This window comes from Callithrix jacchus, chromosome 3 (genome assembly GCF_049354715.1).
Source record: "Callithrix jacchus isolate 240 chromosome 3, calJac240_pri, whole genome shotgun sequence".
Taxonomy (NCBI): Eukaryota; Metazoa; Chordata; class Mammalia; order Primates; family Cebidae; genus Callithrix; species Callithrix jacchus.
In genome coordinates this window covers 178,814,357-178,832,423 of record NC_133504.1, presented here as the reverse complement: position 1 = coordinate 178,832,423, position 18,067 = coordinate 178,814,357, and the positions used below count along the sequence as shown (strand labels likewise).

The 18,067-nt window shown below is 31.8% G+C and overlaps 1 protein-coding gene across 10 annotated transcripts in view; it reads left to right on the top strand.

The window, feature by feature from the left end:
• The window catches only part of CPEB2 (cytoplasmic polyadenylation element binding protein 2), a 66,224-nt gene that overhangs the window by 29,758 nt on the left and 18,399 nt on the right, over nt 1-18,067 (top strand). For 6 of the 10 annotated variants that reach the window (XM_078367490.1, XM_008993585.4, XM_078367489.1 and 3 more), the window contains 3 exons: nt 612-662; nt 7,438-7,461; nt 17,059-17,229. In XM_078367490.1, the coding sequence (XP_078223616.1) occupies nt 612-662; nt 7,438-7,461; nt 17,059-17,229 (246 nt within the window). The remainder of the gene's footprint in view (nt 1-611; nt 663-7,437; nt 7,462-17,058; nt 17,230-18,067) is intronic. The other 4 variants (XM_078367492.1, XM_078367488.1, XM_078367491.1 and 1 more) reach the window with 1 other exon arrangement.

Here is an 18,067-nt window from a genome sequence, read left to right as displayed (position 1 = left end):
TTAATATTTTTATTTTTCATATTTTTAATCATTTATAAGCTTTGAAGAAGTTTTCAATAATATTTGTAATATATTTAAGGTGCTTTCATTAAACTTCTTTCATTAAATATGACTTTATAAAGCCACATTGGCAAGTTGTGATGAATTTTTCTGCTTATTTTTTATTTCAACATTTTAGTTATTTTTGACTTAGGAATATGAATTTCTCTCGTTTTATTTTTGATGAGACCTATAGATAAAATTACAAATAACTTTGAAAAAATTTAAAAATTTCACATTTCATATTAAATTTGCAAGACTAATATATGATACATACATTATTTTTACATTTCTGGAAACAAGCTTTATTCTATTGGCCTTGCTCCCAAATCACATTGTAATCTTATGATAGAGGAACTAAGGTTAACTGTTTTTTTTTGTTTTAAACTTCCCAAGATAATTTTAGTTAATATACTTTTAGCTGAATATTAGCTTTTTAGTTCTTAAGAAATATACTGCACTCAATAATTCCTCTTTACGCTGCCTTTGTTTGTTGTTGTTTTTTGTTTTTTTGTTTTTGCTTTTCAAATAGCTCCATAATCCTCAAACTCACCTTTCCTGTCTTTTTAAAGGTCGATTGAGCTATCCACATCCAGGAACTGACAATCTGTTGATGTTAAATGGTAAGTTTTATAAAAACATTTTATATTTCCAGTAGATTTATATAAAGATGACTTAATACATGTTTCTCTGAACCTCTCAGTACACACAATTTAATCATTCTATGAGTATAAAAGTAAAGTTACAACTATTCCTATACAAAAGGCAGAATTAGGAATCTGAGTGTGTTCTGGCTGGCAAAGCAGTCATTTGTAACAGTATGACTTTAATTCAGTGATCACAGACTTGGAGGCAGTCCTAGTTTGAATATTGCCTTTCCAGTTTCAAGTATGACCTTAAGCAGATTACTGTTACCTTAGCTTCCCCATGTGTAAAGGGAATATAATCTCAGCATTATTGTGACATTTAAATGAGACTTTTGCAAAGTGCATAGAACTTGTTACTTAGTATAGCACTTGTGTTTGTGGTTAAATAAGGAATATACTGGTGTCTCTGTAAGTATTGTGGTCACACTAAACTTATTCAAACTAGAAACCTTTTATAGTGAAGTTCACCAAAGTATGGAAAAGAATAAATAAATTTTTATTAAAGTTTGTTTTCTTTCTGTTGGACAAACATTGACATTCAGAGTCTCAGTACTCAGCACATCTGTGATTGTAGGAGTAGAGATGGAGGATTAAAATATCCTTCACAGGGTATTTTTAAGTCAGATGGTGGGTGTGGAGAAGGAAATAGGAAGAGGAAAGAATAGGAATAGTATTCATATTTACTTTAAAAAAACATATCGTTGGAATGGCTTGGCTCTTCTTTCAACTAAAGTTTTGTCAAAATAAGATGACAATGAAGTTGGGGAACAAAGACTGGAAATAAGGTACATGTAAAGCTAAACCATGTGAACTAATATGAAGTAGGCTATAGTGACAGAAAGATGAAAATAAAGTCCAGACCATGTAGGAGATGATCAGGGTAAGTAGGATTTTAATGAGAAAAGTTGAAGAAGCAGAACATGAGATAAGTGATTGATTTAATCATTCGGCATTTCACTGTTGAGTTCTCTATCACCTGCCAGCCTAAGCGCTGAGTTACCTAATTAGTGAGAATCTTACAGGATGGTTGTGGTCTTACTACTGGAGCCATACTGAGTCTTATGGAAGCAAAGAGCTTAGTGGTCACAGTGTATTTGCAACTTACATTATTAGTTATACTAAACATTATTAAATTAATTGATGTTTTTGTCAGTTGCCAAAAGACCTTATAAATAATCTAGATGTTAGGTTGAGAGTGTTTCATCACATGGTAGAAAGAAGAATATTTTATTTCAGGCAAGAGTTGCATCTTGTGGACAAATCTGCTTTGTGTATTATGTGAGTACTCTTAGTAGTCTGTCATTTGGGGCCACAATGCATACTCAGTACAGGAAGCCAGCCTGGAGACTGTGAACTTTTTCTGGCAAGGTACTAGCTGGGAGAAAAAGATAATGAAACTTGGACATGGAATGTGTTTACATCAGGAAAAGGAACAATTTGATCCAAAGAGAATTTTTTAAAACTCCTTTTGGATCATTGGTTGAGAGTGAAGCAAGAATCACGTAATTGGGAATATTTGTGGGTTAAAGAAGTTTAGAAAATTAAGGATTTAAATAATTTTAGTAGACACCAAGTTTATTGACAAGAGAACTAGTCAAAGAAAGATACTAAAAGGTAAGGGGATATTTTTCTTGAGCTATTTTTAAATGCACATAATTCAGGTATATTCTTAGCATATTGTCTCCTTGGGAAATGTGAGAATTATTTTATTAACTGTTATTGACTGATTAAAGAAATTGTTGTATCTCATAGTACATAGACCTACTTTTTGAATTATTAAAGTTTTTTGTAAGTATATTACATTTAACTCACTTTTAGGCATTTAAGTTGTATTACTTAATGGACAGGCAGAGCTAATAATGTTAACTTTAAAAATCATTGGTAATAAATTTTGCATCAGCCTTTTTTTTTTTTTTTTTTTTTTTTTGTAGTAGTATAACAGTAGCTAGCTCATAGTGGTTGCTTACGTAGATTCTGGAGCCAGATTATCTGAGTTTAAACCCAGGCTGGCTTTTTCTGTCTGTGTAACCTTGAAGAGCTTACCTAACCTCACTTTGCCTCAGTTTATGTCTAAAACAGAGATTAGCGTACTGCCTGACTCTGGGGGACTGTTCTGCGAAGTGAGTGAATTCATTCACGTAAAGTATTTAGAGCAGTTTCTGAAAGTAAGTGTTAGCTAAGTAGTGGGTAATGGTGAACAGTGACAAAACTTTATTTGAAAGAGAAAAAATCATGTCCTATAAATACATGAAGTTGGATATGTCTGTGTTGGAGAATATAAAATTAAGAGAAAACATAACTGATGTTTTAAACTATTCTAAGTCTATTATAAGTAGCTAACAAAGCTGGCTCATTTTATGTTGTTGCAGAAAGACAAACCAGAACTATTTGTTAGAAACTATCTTGGGACAAAATTTAGGTAAAATTACTCTAAAAAAAAATACCTCTCAAAAAACATAAAATAACTCTCTAAAGCAGTGTTTCCTAAAGTGTGATGCCATAGCTCTCTGGAGTACTCAAAATAACTTTTGTTGTACACAGATACACATTAAAATAAATGTATAACTGTTGCAATTAAAGAGCATTCCTTAGAAAATACAGAACTGACAGAAAGCTGACAGTGATTCTAGGCTTGAGTTTCTTTACCAAAACATATTGTTGCAATTGTTAAGCCAATATGGCAAATATATCTGTAAAGATTGTATGATTCTACCTCTAATAGTTAATCAGCAGTTATGGTTTATCTTTTAAATATTCCTTTAAGTAAGAAAGAAAGAGAAAATGGGATAAAACCCAGGAAGTTGATCAAACTCAGTAAAACTATGAAGTGCCTCTGGCAAATCCTTAACTCTAAGTGTCTGTTAACTCAGATATATATATTTTAAAAAGGTGTAATACAATAAATACCTGTATATTTCATGAGGTTGTAGAGGTATTTTTAATTTGAACAATAAAAAATATTATGTAAATTGAATTGACTGCTGCAGACTGTCACTATTGAAGAATTCAAGTTTGTGGAAGAGTCTGTATTTAGCATCCAGAAGCACTTTAGGGAAATCACATTATATAAAATTGTGTAGATTGTATTAAAACCAGAGGTGAAATACTTCAGAAGTTAGAATGAAAGATGTATGTTTATATTTCTAAATGTATAAATTCTAAATGTTTTTTATTATCAGTAGTTTAAAAAAAGCTGCTTACAGTAGTAGCAAAGAGCAATACAAAATGCTGTATCATTCAAGTATTTGTATTAATATTTGAATTACACTTCCTTTACCACTTTCTTAAGGAAAATAGCTTACATTTTTATTAGTACATGTCGTTTTTCGAAAAAGACACAAATAGCAGAAGTATTAGTGGCCAGGAGGAGGAGTGGGATTGGTATTAGCAAGCTAGTTAGAAATGTAAATTTGCTGTGATAACCCACATACAGCTATGTATGTGATAAAGAGCTTACTGTACCTTTGAGAGGAAAAAAGTTATGTGTACCTTTTAATTAAGAAAATTAACTCAGTAATTGTATTTCTGAAGGCAGATGCTCTAAATACATCTATTCAGTCGTAAAAATAGGAAACTGGGGTAACCATCTGTTCTTTTTTTAATGCTGATGGAGTAAGTGGTGGAGATAAACTTTCTTTTGGGTATTGAAAAAGATTATGATTTAGAAGCCTATTTTTCTCCTTAGTTTTGGCTTTTTCAAGTTGAAGAAATAAAAATGTCTTTAGTTTCCTCACAAGAGAACTTTAACCTGTATTTCTAGCTGATTTGGTGTGTTTGCCTATCCCTTCCTCTAGCTGAAGTAATTCAGTTACTACAACTATAGCTGAGATCAAATACGTACAACCCTATAAAGTCCCTAGTCAGAATGTTAGAATCATACTTTTTGTTTTTTGTAGCTATGGATTAGAACCTTAATAAGATGATTTGGAAACCAGAACCAAAACTGTAAAGTCACTTGTCTTCAGGCTTTTCTCAAAGCCTTCTTATTATCTTTAAATAAATAAGTACATACATGTCTCAGTAATACGTAATACCTATTAAATAGCCAGCTCCTCATTTTTGTACAAATGAGGTTATTTTTATAACACTTTATTAGTGTTCTTTATTTTTATACAACAAATTGTTCTTTTTAAGAAATCATATCCTAAATGAGTTTGAAGGACATACTGTTTTAAATTTTTTTAAAAAAAACATAAGTCACTTAGTTTTTTTCTTAATAGATAGATTTTTCTGATAATTCTCATTAAGAGTTAAAATAGAACAGACTCCAGAAATTCACATAGAAACAGTGGTAGGAAAGTGAATACACACACCATTGTTTAGTGTGATGGTGGCAGATTAGTTATTTCCATAACAGGGAACAGGAAATATTTCACATGGTTTAGCTTCATTTGTAGTCAGTTCTATTTTTGGTAATGTAGATACTTGGAATCTGAGAGTTATCCAAAAAATAAGTAGAATAGCTCTTTATAGGATTCTAAAATTCCTCAGGTATGAGACAGTTGGAGAAATTTTCTAAATGATTATGTTCAAGCCAAGGAATGAAATGAAACTTAAGAAGCTATGAAATTTATACATATTTTTACCATTTTAGTATTGAGTAGCCTCAGCTAAGAACGTAAACTGAGTATGATATCATTAATTTTCTCAATAGGTCAGGAATTAAGTGCCGCATTATGACTTCATAATTCATCATTTGATATTAAATTTGATGAAAATATTTTTATTTGCTTTATAAATCTTTAACTCTCTACACCTATGAATGAAATTCTGCAAAGCAAATTTATACTGGATTAATACCATTAGGCTATGCCCAGGGATAAGCAGGAAGCCCAACTGACTCATTCTGTGAAGTGTTTTGGGAACTGTTGACCATTTCTAGGCTTAATACAACTGTTCACTCTTCTGTAGTCGCTTCTTTTATTTTGATACGGAGTCTCATTGTCACCCAGGCCAGAATGCAGTGGTGTGACCTCAGCTCCTTAAAACCTCTGCCTCCTAGGTTCAGGCAATTCTCCCGTCAGCCTCCTGAGTAGCTGGGACTACAAGCGCCTATCACCACACCCGGCTAATTTTTGTATTTTTAGTAGAGATGGGGTTTCACCATATTGATCAGGCTGATCTCAACCTCCTGACCTCAGGTGATCCACCCGCCTTGGCCTCCCAAAGTCCTGGGATTACGGGTGTGATTTTTGATCAATCTATTAAAATTTCTTCTGTCAGTCTGATTTGTTCACAGTTGATCTCTCATCACTTAGAGCTTTATAAAGACTTTTATGTTTAGAAGACCTAGACAACAAAATTCTAAGTACTACTTTCACTCCTATTTGAGGACAGAGGAATAATACATAGGTCAGGTAAGCTATGAAATAAATCTGCCAGACTTTGAAGTAATTGGAGCTCAAGGATAGGTTAAGTGTGCAGCAGATTATATAGCTAAATAAAGATAATAGAATGAGAGAGATGCAAATGAAGTTAGTTTTATATAGAAAGATCTGATATAAGCCTTTTATTGACTTATTTCTTAGAATTTAAATGACTAAGAATTGACAAGTTTGTTTTTCTTTTATTAAAGAGGAACTAATGTGTTATACACACACTTACTTGTAGTAAAGCATTAGTGTAAAATGAAAGTATATTTTATAATGTGAAATACTTTCTTTTGATCTCTAAGTTTTATATTTTTAAGGTAGATATTTCTGACAACTTTCAGCACATGGTTTTATTTGAGAGTTACTCAATATTGAATTTTTTCCAGGACTGAAAAAAATCTGTGAACATAAACTGTTAATTTTTAAACAATCTTTTGTTTGTTTATTTGTTTACTGCCTTGGCTTCATATATTAATTTCAGGGTAAAAATACTCATTGTGTATTTGAATTTATGGCGAGAAGTTCTTTTAAAACAATTTGTGGATTTTATCAAACTGGGAGTTTCTTATGAAAAAGAAATTAGTCATTTTTTTTCCATAGAAATTATGTCCGCTGCAAGTAACATAGAAAGAAATGTCTTTATGCTTTTATGGTATTTACCATATGTACTATTCTATGATGATGTTGATAGTATCTGAATCCCTCTTATCCCATAGGTGGACATATAAACAATTAGTAGATAGCTGTTATAACATATATTAAAAGGATAGAAAGCATTATTAGCTATAGTAACTTCTCTAAACAAGTTTGAACATGGATTGATTTCTGATATCCTGTCTAATCTGTACAGGCTTCAGAGTATCAGTTTAATAGTGATATATCTTCTTATTCATCTCTGTCTTCTAGCACTGCTTCCATACAGGGCTTGGTATAATGTGAATTGGATCTGAATAGCTATTTATTGGCCTATATATTGCCATACCACTCTTTATAATAAGTAGAAAAATGAGCATTTAATTCAAATTGTTTCCATTCATTGGCAAAATTATTTGGGATACTATTTAACTGTAAAGTGTTGTATATTTCTGATTAGATGAAACAAATACTTGTGAATTTTAACACAAATGATAATAAATTGTATATTTCTTGTTAATTTCAGAGTTTTATATGATTCAGACGATATATATTTACCTATAAATAAAAGTGCTTTGTAGAATGGTAAAACATGGAAATGTTATATGGTGACACTGTCATTGCTCTTAAAACAAAGTAACACCAATTTCCAGAAGCCCACATAGCTTTTCTTATCAGAAATATTTGTATATGTGGGCTTATTTTTAGTTCTGACATTTTACAATTTGTCCTTTGTTTACATGCAGCAAGGAGTTATGGGCGAAGACGAGGTAATTCATTTCCATTTGCTATGGTATAATTTTTTTCTAATTGGGTTTACTGATCAATCTTGTAATTAATTACTCTAGATTTTTCATACAATGTCTGAAAACTCACAGAATTGTATTTTGATTTGAGCACTTGTCAAAATGTTTAATTTTAAATTTCTTAACTTTCAAACTGTATTTTCGTACTAACTGTGGTTATTTAATAAATTTTTCCTTTTTAAACTGTTGAGATTTAACTCTAATTTTTAAAGTTATTTCTGTATCATTTAAAATAATGACATCTACTTAAATATGTTTAATATTTGTGAAGGTAGCATGAAGTGTGATTTTTCTACTCTCTAAGTGTATAACTGATTGTCATATTTATGATAAATAATTTACAACTCTAGATTGTTAGTTTTATGTTGACCCAGGTGAAAGTAGCACATACCTAATAGATTATTGTTAACACTGATTTATAGAAATCATGTTGCTTATATTTCTGTTTTCTAAGAGCATAACCCCTTCCTTTTCTTTCTTTCTAATACACACACACAAACACATACCTTCTCCCCTTTCCTTTGTCCTTCCCCCCCCAAAAGTATTCCCCACAGAGTTCTTGTGTGGTATCTTAAGGAAAGAGGACTATGTGATGCAAGACTATTATTGAACTTCCTAGGAAAGCAGCTGACGTTTTCTTTGGCTAAAACTTTGCTTCTCCCTTTTCCACGTGCAGACAAGTAGACGAGATGAGAGGAAACAAAAGTACGCTACTAGATTATTCTCTAAATGAGCAATAATCATGATGTTTATATTGTTAGGTTTATTGCAAATGCCACACTGAATAAAAAGGGTTTTCTTTGACCCCTAAATAGCTCCCTTAAGCCATAGAGGATAGATAGTAATAATACTGCCCTTTGATCACTTTTATATTCTTTTCAACTAGTTATGAATGTGTATACTTTTTAAACAAGCAAAATTATTTGCCACCACTGACAACCAAAACTAGTATTTTGTATTCTTAAGTGGTTCCAATTTTATATTTCAGATTATATGAATTTAACTTAATTTTTTAATATGGTTTCTTCAAATGCTTGACTGAATCTTTTGGTTCTTCAGTTTTCTAACCAAAAGGAGACAGACACTCAAGACTTAGAAAATTGAAGCTGAACAACTTTTCTAAAGACTTAAGCTGAGAAGGGGGAGAGAGTTTAGAAGTTTAGTACCTGTTTTCAAATCTTTGGACTAGCTTCTTTCACTATGCAACTTTAATAATGAAGCTTCAGTTCTCTGAAACACAGCGTACTTACCAATCTGTGATTTTTAGGTATTTTGAAACTGTAGAGCAATTCAGAATTTTTGCCTTGTTTATATTTTTCATCTTTTAACTGTTGTGACTTATGTTTAGTCTCATTTGTTATATTCTCACGTAAATACCATGATCTAAGAAGTTCTCAGGAACCAGGTATCAGGAAGTCATCTTATTTGTCTTCATCTCAGTTCAAAAATTATAGATTATGATTATAATATTTAAAAAAAGCAAAAATTTTTTCCCTGCTTTTATATAGGCATCTGCTGTCATTCCTATATATCTCTATCCCCTAGAAGCCATAAAGAATTATTCGGCTTCAGAACTGCCTTCCTGTATTGGAATAAGGAAGACTCACATGGTTTTAAGATTTCTGATAAAAGCTTCCATTAGGACAGAACTGATGGTTGGCACACAATTTGGCTTAGCATAAGGGGGAGTGGATGCCCAAAATTTCATCTCAGATTATATAATCTTAGTAAATTTTAGTTGATCTTCTATGAAAAGTAGCAGTCATCTTTTAACATTTTGATTGTGAGAATCGTGAAAAGCACACCTATTAGAAATAACTACTGAGAGATTTTATCTGAATTTAAAGTACACTAAAGCGGTAAGTAAAGAATTTTTTTTTAACCCGCATACCAAAGGAATAACTCAGAAATGGATTAGTTACCTGGTTTTCTTTCATTTTCGTTTTTTTTAAACTATTTTTTCCTATTCCATTCTAGATATAATAAACCTCAGACTGATAACCTTTTAACCACCAAAGACCCCCTTTTATGGCCTCATGTTTTAGATTTGATCCATCAAATAAACCACATTTAGATGTTATTTGTTAAAAGTGAATTGCTTATCTTCTGTTCATGTGGGGTGTGTCACACTGAGTTGATATAACTTTTGCTAAAAATAAGTTACGGCTCTTTTACCAGTGCAATGATGAGTGAACAGTTATTTTCACAGGACATTCTGACTTTGACTTTTGTAGTCCTGTTTAGGAAGAACTGTTTTTCCTCTTTCAGCCCTGGCATAAAGAAACTGTTTGCATTTAAAAGATTTCTCACTTGACTACAGTCAAACCAAGTTACTACGAAAATGACTTGATGTAGTTGAATTTTTTAATAATGTCAATAAGAACTTTAAATCAAGCTAGGTCTAATATTATTTTATGAAATATACTTTAGGAATAATCAAAATATAATTATACTAGTAGTAAACAAAAAGCAGAGATTTATTTCCCTGCTTTTTATTTGAAACCTACTGCCTCTACTGTGTATCTCTATCCCCTGGGAGCCATAAAGAGTTCTACTCTACAGTTGCCTATGGGATGGGCAACATTAGGAAGGAGAAGTGTTCACATGGGGAGCTGACATTAGTACATGGAAAACTACTTGTCATTTGTATTTATTTTTTATTCATTGTTTCTTCTGTTCCATTCTGAGAGTGAACATTCTTGTCTGGGATTGAAGGGAGGTATGAAGTGTAACTTAAGTTCTGTCCTTTCAACTTAAACTATTTCTATAGCACAGTCAGTTCCTTTAATAAAGGATTAAAGGGCTACTGTGTTCCAAAAGGAATAAAAATATGTAGAATATTTTTAGTAATAGAAATAAAAACCTATTTTAGTTAACGGTACAAAGCCTCAGGAGGCAATCCTTTTAAGCAAGTAAACCCAAAGTTTGAGTTAGTAGATTACGTATGAGACAAGAAGATAGGAGAAATAATTTTAAAGGAAGACAAATGATGGAAGTTTAATTAGAGAAGGTTGATTTATTCATAGTGTATAGCCATTCAAACTTATGTGCTATAATAAATAAGGAATTATTAATAATATAGTATGCTATATTCTGCTTTAAAGTTGACCCAGGATTTTTGATTTGGAACAATCTTGTAAGTACCCAGATTAATTGTACACTCCCTAATATCATCACTGCCAGATCCTTTTATGATTAAATCAAGGCTTGATAAATAATTTCAATATTTGTGAGACAGTGGGCAAGATCTCTGAAGCATGAAAAAAAGCTGGGGTAACACTAGAACAGGGGTAAGCAAACCATGGCCCACAGGCCAAGATTTCTGTTTTTGTAAACAAAGTTTTGTTGAAATGTAGCCAGTATTTACCCATTGACTTTGGTCTGGCTGCTTTGGAACTACAACAATAACACAGTTGAGTAGTTCTAACAGAAAATGTCTAGCCTTCAAAATGTAAAATATTGTTTACTACTGACCCTTTATAGAAAAAATGTGCTGACCTCCCTTCCCTAACTTTTAAGAGACTGACTGTACCTGCTCTACACCTATACCCAGCCATATTAATTTTTATAGAAACAAATTTTAGTAAACCGAATTTTAAAGTGAATATATCTAGAAATTAAATACAATTTGTAAAGACATATAAGGTGATAAATTATAAATTTTTAAGTAAAATATCTTCTTTATCCTTTACAAGAAAGGTACAAACCTACTGGAAAAAATATTTTTAAGCCGTTAGTGTACCTTGTGCCTTTCTCACTTCTTTGCAGAAGCATATCTGAGTCTATTTGATTAAACAGATAATGCTGAAAAGAGATCAATCTGAAATATACTTCTGTTGTTTTGATAGTTTTTTAAACTAATGTTTTTTAAACTACATTAGCGTAGCCTCCAGTGTCAGAGTTAGTAATCACCTATAACTTCCCAAGAAATTATCAATACTCCAAGGTTATGAAGAAATTCTAGTTCTGTTGTTTTTACTTTTACATTTAAGCCTGTAATCCTTCTTGGTTTTTTTTTTTTTTTTTTTCAGTATCATGTGATATAGTGATCAAAGTTATTTTTCCCCCTCAACTAGAAATCTGTATATTAAAAATCAGCTTTTCTACATTGAACTGCATTGGTACCTTTGAAAAACATCAAGTGACTGTATATGTATAGGCCCATTTCTATACTCTATTATGTTAAATTTATCTTTCTACTCCAATATCAGTTTTATAGTCTCAATAACTAGCTAACTAGTAAGCCTTGAAACTTGGTAGTGTAAATCCTCCAGTTTTGGTGTTTTGTTTGTTTTGTGTGCTGTCCTTGATTGTTCTTAGGCCTTGGATTTATCATAAATATTAGAACTGACTTGTGAATTTCTACAAGACAGTGTTCTGAGATTTGAATGGATTGTGTCCAATCTATAGATTGGATAATTTGGAATGAATTTACACCTAGCATGTTTTATTTTATTCTTTTAACATTTTCCACAGCAAATTTTTGTCATTTTCAGCGTAAAAGTCTTGCGTATCTTTTGTTAAGTTTATTTGCAGGTATTTGGTGGGTTTTGATGAGATATGAAAATGATATTTAAAATTTTTCCCAGTTTATTACAAGCATTTAGAAATAAATTGGTTTTTGTAAACTGGCTATGCATTTGTTTCCTAGACAAATACATTATTTCTACTAGTTTGATTTCTTGGAATTTTACATGTACAAATATGTCTATAGAAAATAGTTTTATTTTTCTTTGCCAGTATTCATGACTTTAAATTATTTTTCTCATCTTCTTTGACTAGTTGTACCTCCAGTAGTACAATGCTGAGTAGAAATAGAGTGAACATCCTTGCAAACTTTCAAGAGAAAGCATTTGATGATTCATTATTAAAAACCTTCACTCTCTCTCTGTTTTTTTAAATGCTCTTTATCGGATTAAGGAAATTCCTTCCTACTCCTAGTTTTCTGGGACTTTTTCTTTTTTTAATTATGAATAGCTGTTGAATTTTATCAGATGCATTTTCTACATTTATGGAAATGATTTTATGGTATTTTTATTTTGATCTGTTTATATGGTACAATTAGCAGTAATTGATTTTAAAATGACAAATTAATCTTAATATTCCTGGGGTGAAACCCACTTACTCATGATCTGTTTTTCATTTTTATCTACTTCTGGATTTATTCTGCCAATATAGTTTTTGGGATTTTTATGTATGTGTTCATGAGGGATATTGGGGTCTCGTTTCCTTATAATGTTTTTGTCAGATTTTAGTATTGGAGTTGTGAAAAAAAGTTGAGAAGTACTTCCTCTTTCTTTACTCTCTGAAAGAGTTTGTATAAAATTAGCATTTTTTTCTTCTTAAAAAGTCTAGTTCATTTGATGTTTGTAAGTTCTGTGTTGATTGATGTCACCTTTTTGTAACTTTTATTTCCTTCATTCTACTTTCTTTGTATTTTATTTGCTGTTTTTCTAGCTTTTATGGTAGAAACAAGATGATTTAAGCATGTCTTGTTTTTTAACATGCTTTTAAAACTATGAATTTTTCTTTAAGCGTAGGTTTTGCTGCATTCCACAGAACTGTTGTATTTCATTACCATTCAGTTTGTTCCTTTGAGGTGTGAGAACCTAAAAACATATGTATGGTATCATTCTTGGAAAGCATGTTAAAAGTACACTACAATGGTAGACATAACTTATTTAATGGTTCTCCTTTTATTCTCGTACTAATTTAAAATATGACAAAAGAATAATTGGCAAGGTAAAAAGTCTTTGTTGATGATAAATACTCAGTTAACTCTTTTTTTAAATGAGTATTTAAATCTGTAGCTTTTATGGCTTTTTGAAAGAAAGTAGTGGTTATGTCCAACAGTGAAGATTCTTGTTAGTACGGCTAGTATTTGAAATGTCTTTAACCTTTTCATTACATTCTTTGTTTAGCTGAACTTTGTTAATAGATTATAGACACATAGATTATAGATTTTTTAGTTATATGAATACTAAGTATAATATTATAGTAAACAAAAAGTTTGGGTCATTTTGGGGTCACTTTTCTCTTTGGCATTGCTTATAGTGTGATTTCTTTTGTCACCACATTTATTTTTTTATGTAGACCCTAAGTATTTGTGATCCATATTTTTTCTCAACATAAATGTCTGTTAGAAAGACATTTAAATATTTATTGTAGTTTTGACACTGCTAAGTTTTTACTTGTGTTAGGGCACTTTAAAGTTAAAAACTTTCCAAAGTATTGGTACATCTGAAATAAATATAGAATTTGGATTCATAATTTTATTCCTTAAAATCAAATTTGTGTGCATGCTGTTTATCTTACTCGTTTTAAAATAGAGAATCATTCAATTAAAGTCTAACCTTTAAAAGTTTGACCAGTTATTCACAATTAATATTATTTTTAGTGGATCTTGATGTTTATTTTATTAAGTAAAAAGAGTTAAATGTTGAAGAATTTCATTTCTGTTGATCACAAAAAATATTGACATTTGTTTTCTCTAGGTTCCTATTTCTAATAACAGAGGTATTTAAAAAGTTAAGCAATATTCACAAAGTTACTGAATGAACCTGGGTATTTTTCAGAACATTGTATTTAAACAACATTTTATTCTTTAGAATAATTCCTTTCCTGTATTAAATAACATCTTTCTTCCTGCTACGTCTTCTAAACTAAGTTTTTATGTCAAACATTTAGGTAGCTAGCTACCTGACTCTCACAAGCATGTGGTCCCTTCCTTCTTGTCCCAACCCATTCTGTTCAGACAGTCATATTTCTAATTGTTCTTTGTTTGTATCACTTGCATCATGTGTCATATTTTTCAAGATGATAACATATTAATGATGTTTTATGTTGGGCCTTTGTTTATATGTTAAATCACATGCCCCAAACTATGGAATGTATTTTAATGCATAAACAAAGACCCAACATAAAATGGTCTGGTCTGTGGCCACTTTGTTTAATATATAAACAGATACCCAACATAACTGGCCTGTTAGGAACCAAGCCACAGAGCAGGAGGTGACTGGAGGACAAGTGAGCATTACTACCTGACCTCCACCTCCTGTCAGATCAGCAGTGGCATTAGATTCTCACAGGAGCATGAACCCTGTTGTGAACTCTACATGTGAAGGATCTAGGTTGTGTGCTCCTTATGAGAATCTAATGCCTGATGATCTGAAGTGGAATGTTTTCATCCCAAAACCATCCCCATGCTGAGGAAAAATTGTCATCTACAAAACTGGTTCCTGGTACCAAAAAAGTTGGTGACTGCTGCTATAGATGATATGCATTGTCTCTTTTCCAAAAAAATCCTTCACTTAATATTGAAAGCAAAACAATTTGTCCATATTCTTGCTGCGTTTTTCCTTCTCTAATATACTTCTAAGAAGTAATCTTCATTTGATCTCGATGCTTAATAAAACTCTAAATACATGCAACATGACTCCTACCCAACTTTCCTGAGACTGATACCTTCAAAATCATGTATGTCCTTAAAAACAGTGATCATTATTAAAAGTAATTATGGGGCTGGGCACAGTGGCTCACACCTGTAATCCCAGCACTTTGGGAGGCCAAGGCGGGTGGATCACGAGGTCAAGAGATCGAGACCATCCTGGTCAACATGGTGAAACCCCTTCTCTACTAAAAATACAAAAAATTAGCTGGGCATGGTGGCACGTGCCTGTAATCCCAGCTACTCAGGAGGCTGAGGCGGGAGAATTGCGGAGGTTGCGGTGAACCGAGATCGCGCCATTGCACTCCAGCCTGCTTAACAAGAGCAAAACTCCGTCTCAAAAAAAAAGAGTAATTATGTTACTATTTCACATTGTTACTTAATTGCTCTTTCTTTATTACTTTTTGGTGCTTATATCACAGTAATATTTTAGCTACTCTCTCACTTGTCTTACTACTCCTTTCTCTAGCTCCTTGAATATTCTGCTTCTTCCTTGTGAGTTTCCCGAAGAGCTGTCTTCATCATTTCTCATTGGAGTGTTTATCATTGATGTTGCAAAGAACCTTAAACTATCACCTATTTGTAGTTGACTTCAAATTATTTTCTCGGAAATATGACATTTCCTTTCTCTACTTCATTTTCAGCCTCCTAGTATATATTTGCTTCTGAATATCCTAACAACATATAAAACTTTACCTATCTAAAGCTTAAATTATTTTCCTTTCTTGTACAAGTTTCTGGTCTCTACTGTTCTTATATTGGTTAACAATTCTTACCATTTTCTCAAGTCTTCCTTAGATCTCTCCTTTTTCATTCTTTTTCCTTATTTTTTTTCCTGTCTGCTTGTGATACCATCCATCCTATGTGGATCTTTTGCACAGCTTCTGACCTGCTCATTTCCAGCTACCTTATCCATATTTTCTAAGTCTCTGTAATATACAGACAAAGCTATGATCTTGATTGAACCCCTATATCCAATTTATTATCTTCACCACCTACTAAATGTCTCCTTAGCCTGGCATTCAACACTAAATACTCTAGCTAGCCTTTAAGGACTTTTCTACATTTTACTCTTCTTGTTTCCAACATGTTTCAGCCAACCTTCACTATTTATTTCTTAAATAAATTCAATTTTTTCTACTTTTTCTTATATTTCTTCTTTCACTTGAAAAAAAGGAAAATTCCCTGAAAACCATGTTCCTATATTTCCACCCATAGACATTTTACCCTCTCTAATGCCTCACTATGTGCTTCCATTTTTCCCTTTTTCTCACAAATAGTGTTAATTTCACTTCGAGATTTAGGAAATTACTCTTTAATTAGACTCACTACTCCTTTCTTCCAGAATACAGCCTCTGAACACTTAGCAGCTTTCTTCTGCATGTGTACCATGGTTACATATATAAACATTATCTTTCTAAATGTACATTCCTTGACAGCAGGAGACAATTAGCTCATTTAAGTTTTGTGGGGGGATTCCCCACAGAGTGGGGATTACTTGAGAAGATTGTACAGTATTTGTCCTATACAAGGATTACCTCCTGAAATGTGGGCTCAATTGTCACCAAAGTGCTAGAGGGGATACCGTTTTCTGTTTTTCAGATACGCGGAAGCCCTGTCTACTCTTTCATATAATTGGTACATGTGTAATAAATTAGATCCAGACCTTGTATACAAGTATTACTTTTTGTCTTTATCCTTACTTACTGTAGTCTACACATTTTTTTTATAAATTATATCCCCTTATCTATTTAGTTTGTGTCATTTCCTTTCTGCCACCAGTTTCTGAAAAGTTTCTCCTGTTTCACATCCAGTCTAACTATCCTCATACGTTAGGTTCTTGCTGCTGTTCATAACAAGTTGAAGTGGTCTAGTATTTCTTTTGCAGTTTAATTATTGACATATGTTTATTTTTAAATCACTCTTTAGATTGCTTTTTCTTGAATCCAGATAATTAAAACCACATACTATTTAAATTTCCCTTAATTTTTATTTTCACCTGCATCACCTTCATTTTTAAGTCTTTCAGTTTGTCATTGGTATTTTTATGCTTAAATTTAATTTATCATTTTCTCAGATCTGAGATTCAAGTTATATTTGTTCTTATATTCTAGGTCGTTCTTCCCTCTTTCCAATAGATGATGGCTTGCTGGATGATGGTCACAGCGATCAAGTTGGAGTTTTAAATTCGCCCACATGTTATTCAGCTCATCAAAATGGGGAGCGAATAGAACGCTTCTCTCGAAAAGTTTTTGTTGGTGGTCTTCCTCCAGATATTGATGAAGGTACTCTTTAAGAGATTTATTAAGATGGTGATTTGGTCTTTAAAAAATATATATATATATGAAATTTAATGTGAATGGGCTATAGAAGATTTTTCCACCTAGAGATTTTCAGAATTAAGAAGGCATTTTCATCTTTTAAAATATTTTATCACCTGTTGAAATATGAAAGTAGTTGAACAAATAACTTAAGATTTTTTTCTTTAGATCTTATAATATTTGTAACTGCAGGCGTTTTTTCTAAATATGACCTGGTCATATTCTATTTGTTTTTAAAGTAAGAACCTATGTAGGTATATAAAACTTAAAACTTTTTAAATCACCATAATGTGTGCATGCACACACACACTGAAATCAGTGGAACCAATCATAAGATTATATCTGCAATGCTTGATAATCAAAAGTTTAATTTCTTTAAGGATAAATGTGCTCTTAGAAACAGGGAAGAAACAGGCTATTAAACCCAAAAGGGAAATGGAAACAGAACATGAATAGGAAATTAGGGTTCCACAGACACTAATAATTGTATGTGAAAATGATCATGTGTAATTATAACAAAAGAAAATTAATTGAAGATTTAAAATATTAAGCTATATTTGTGAGGTTATGGGACATGGGTCACTCATTCTTACATTTTAGGAAATATTTTAGTTATGATTCACATATCTACAAACTTATTCTAAGTATTGATCTTCATAAGATTTCCATGTAATGAAATAACATAAAGCATATCATTGGATTTAATCTATATGGACTTCAGTGAAACTGCCCTGCATGTATCAGACCCTAGTATAGTTTTTCGGCATTATAGGTATTCAGGTCTTGCAGCAGACCTTTTTTT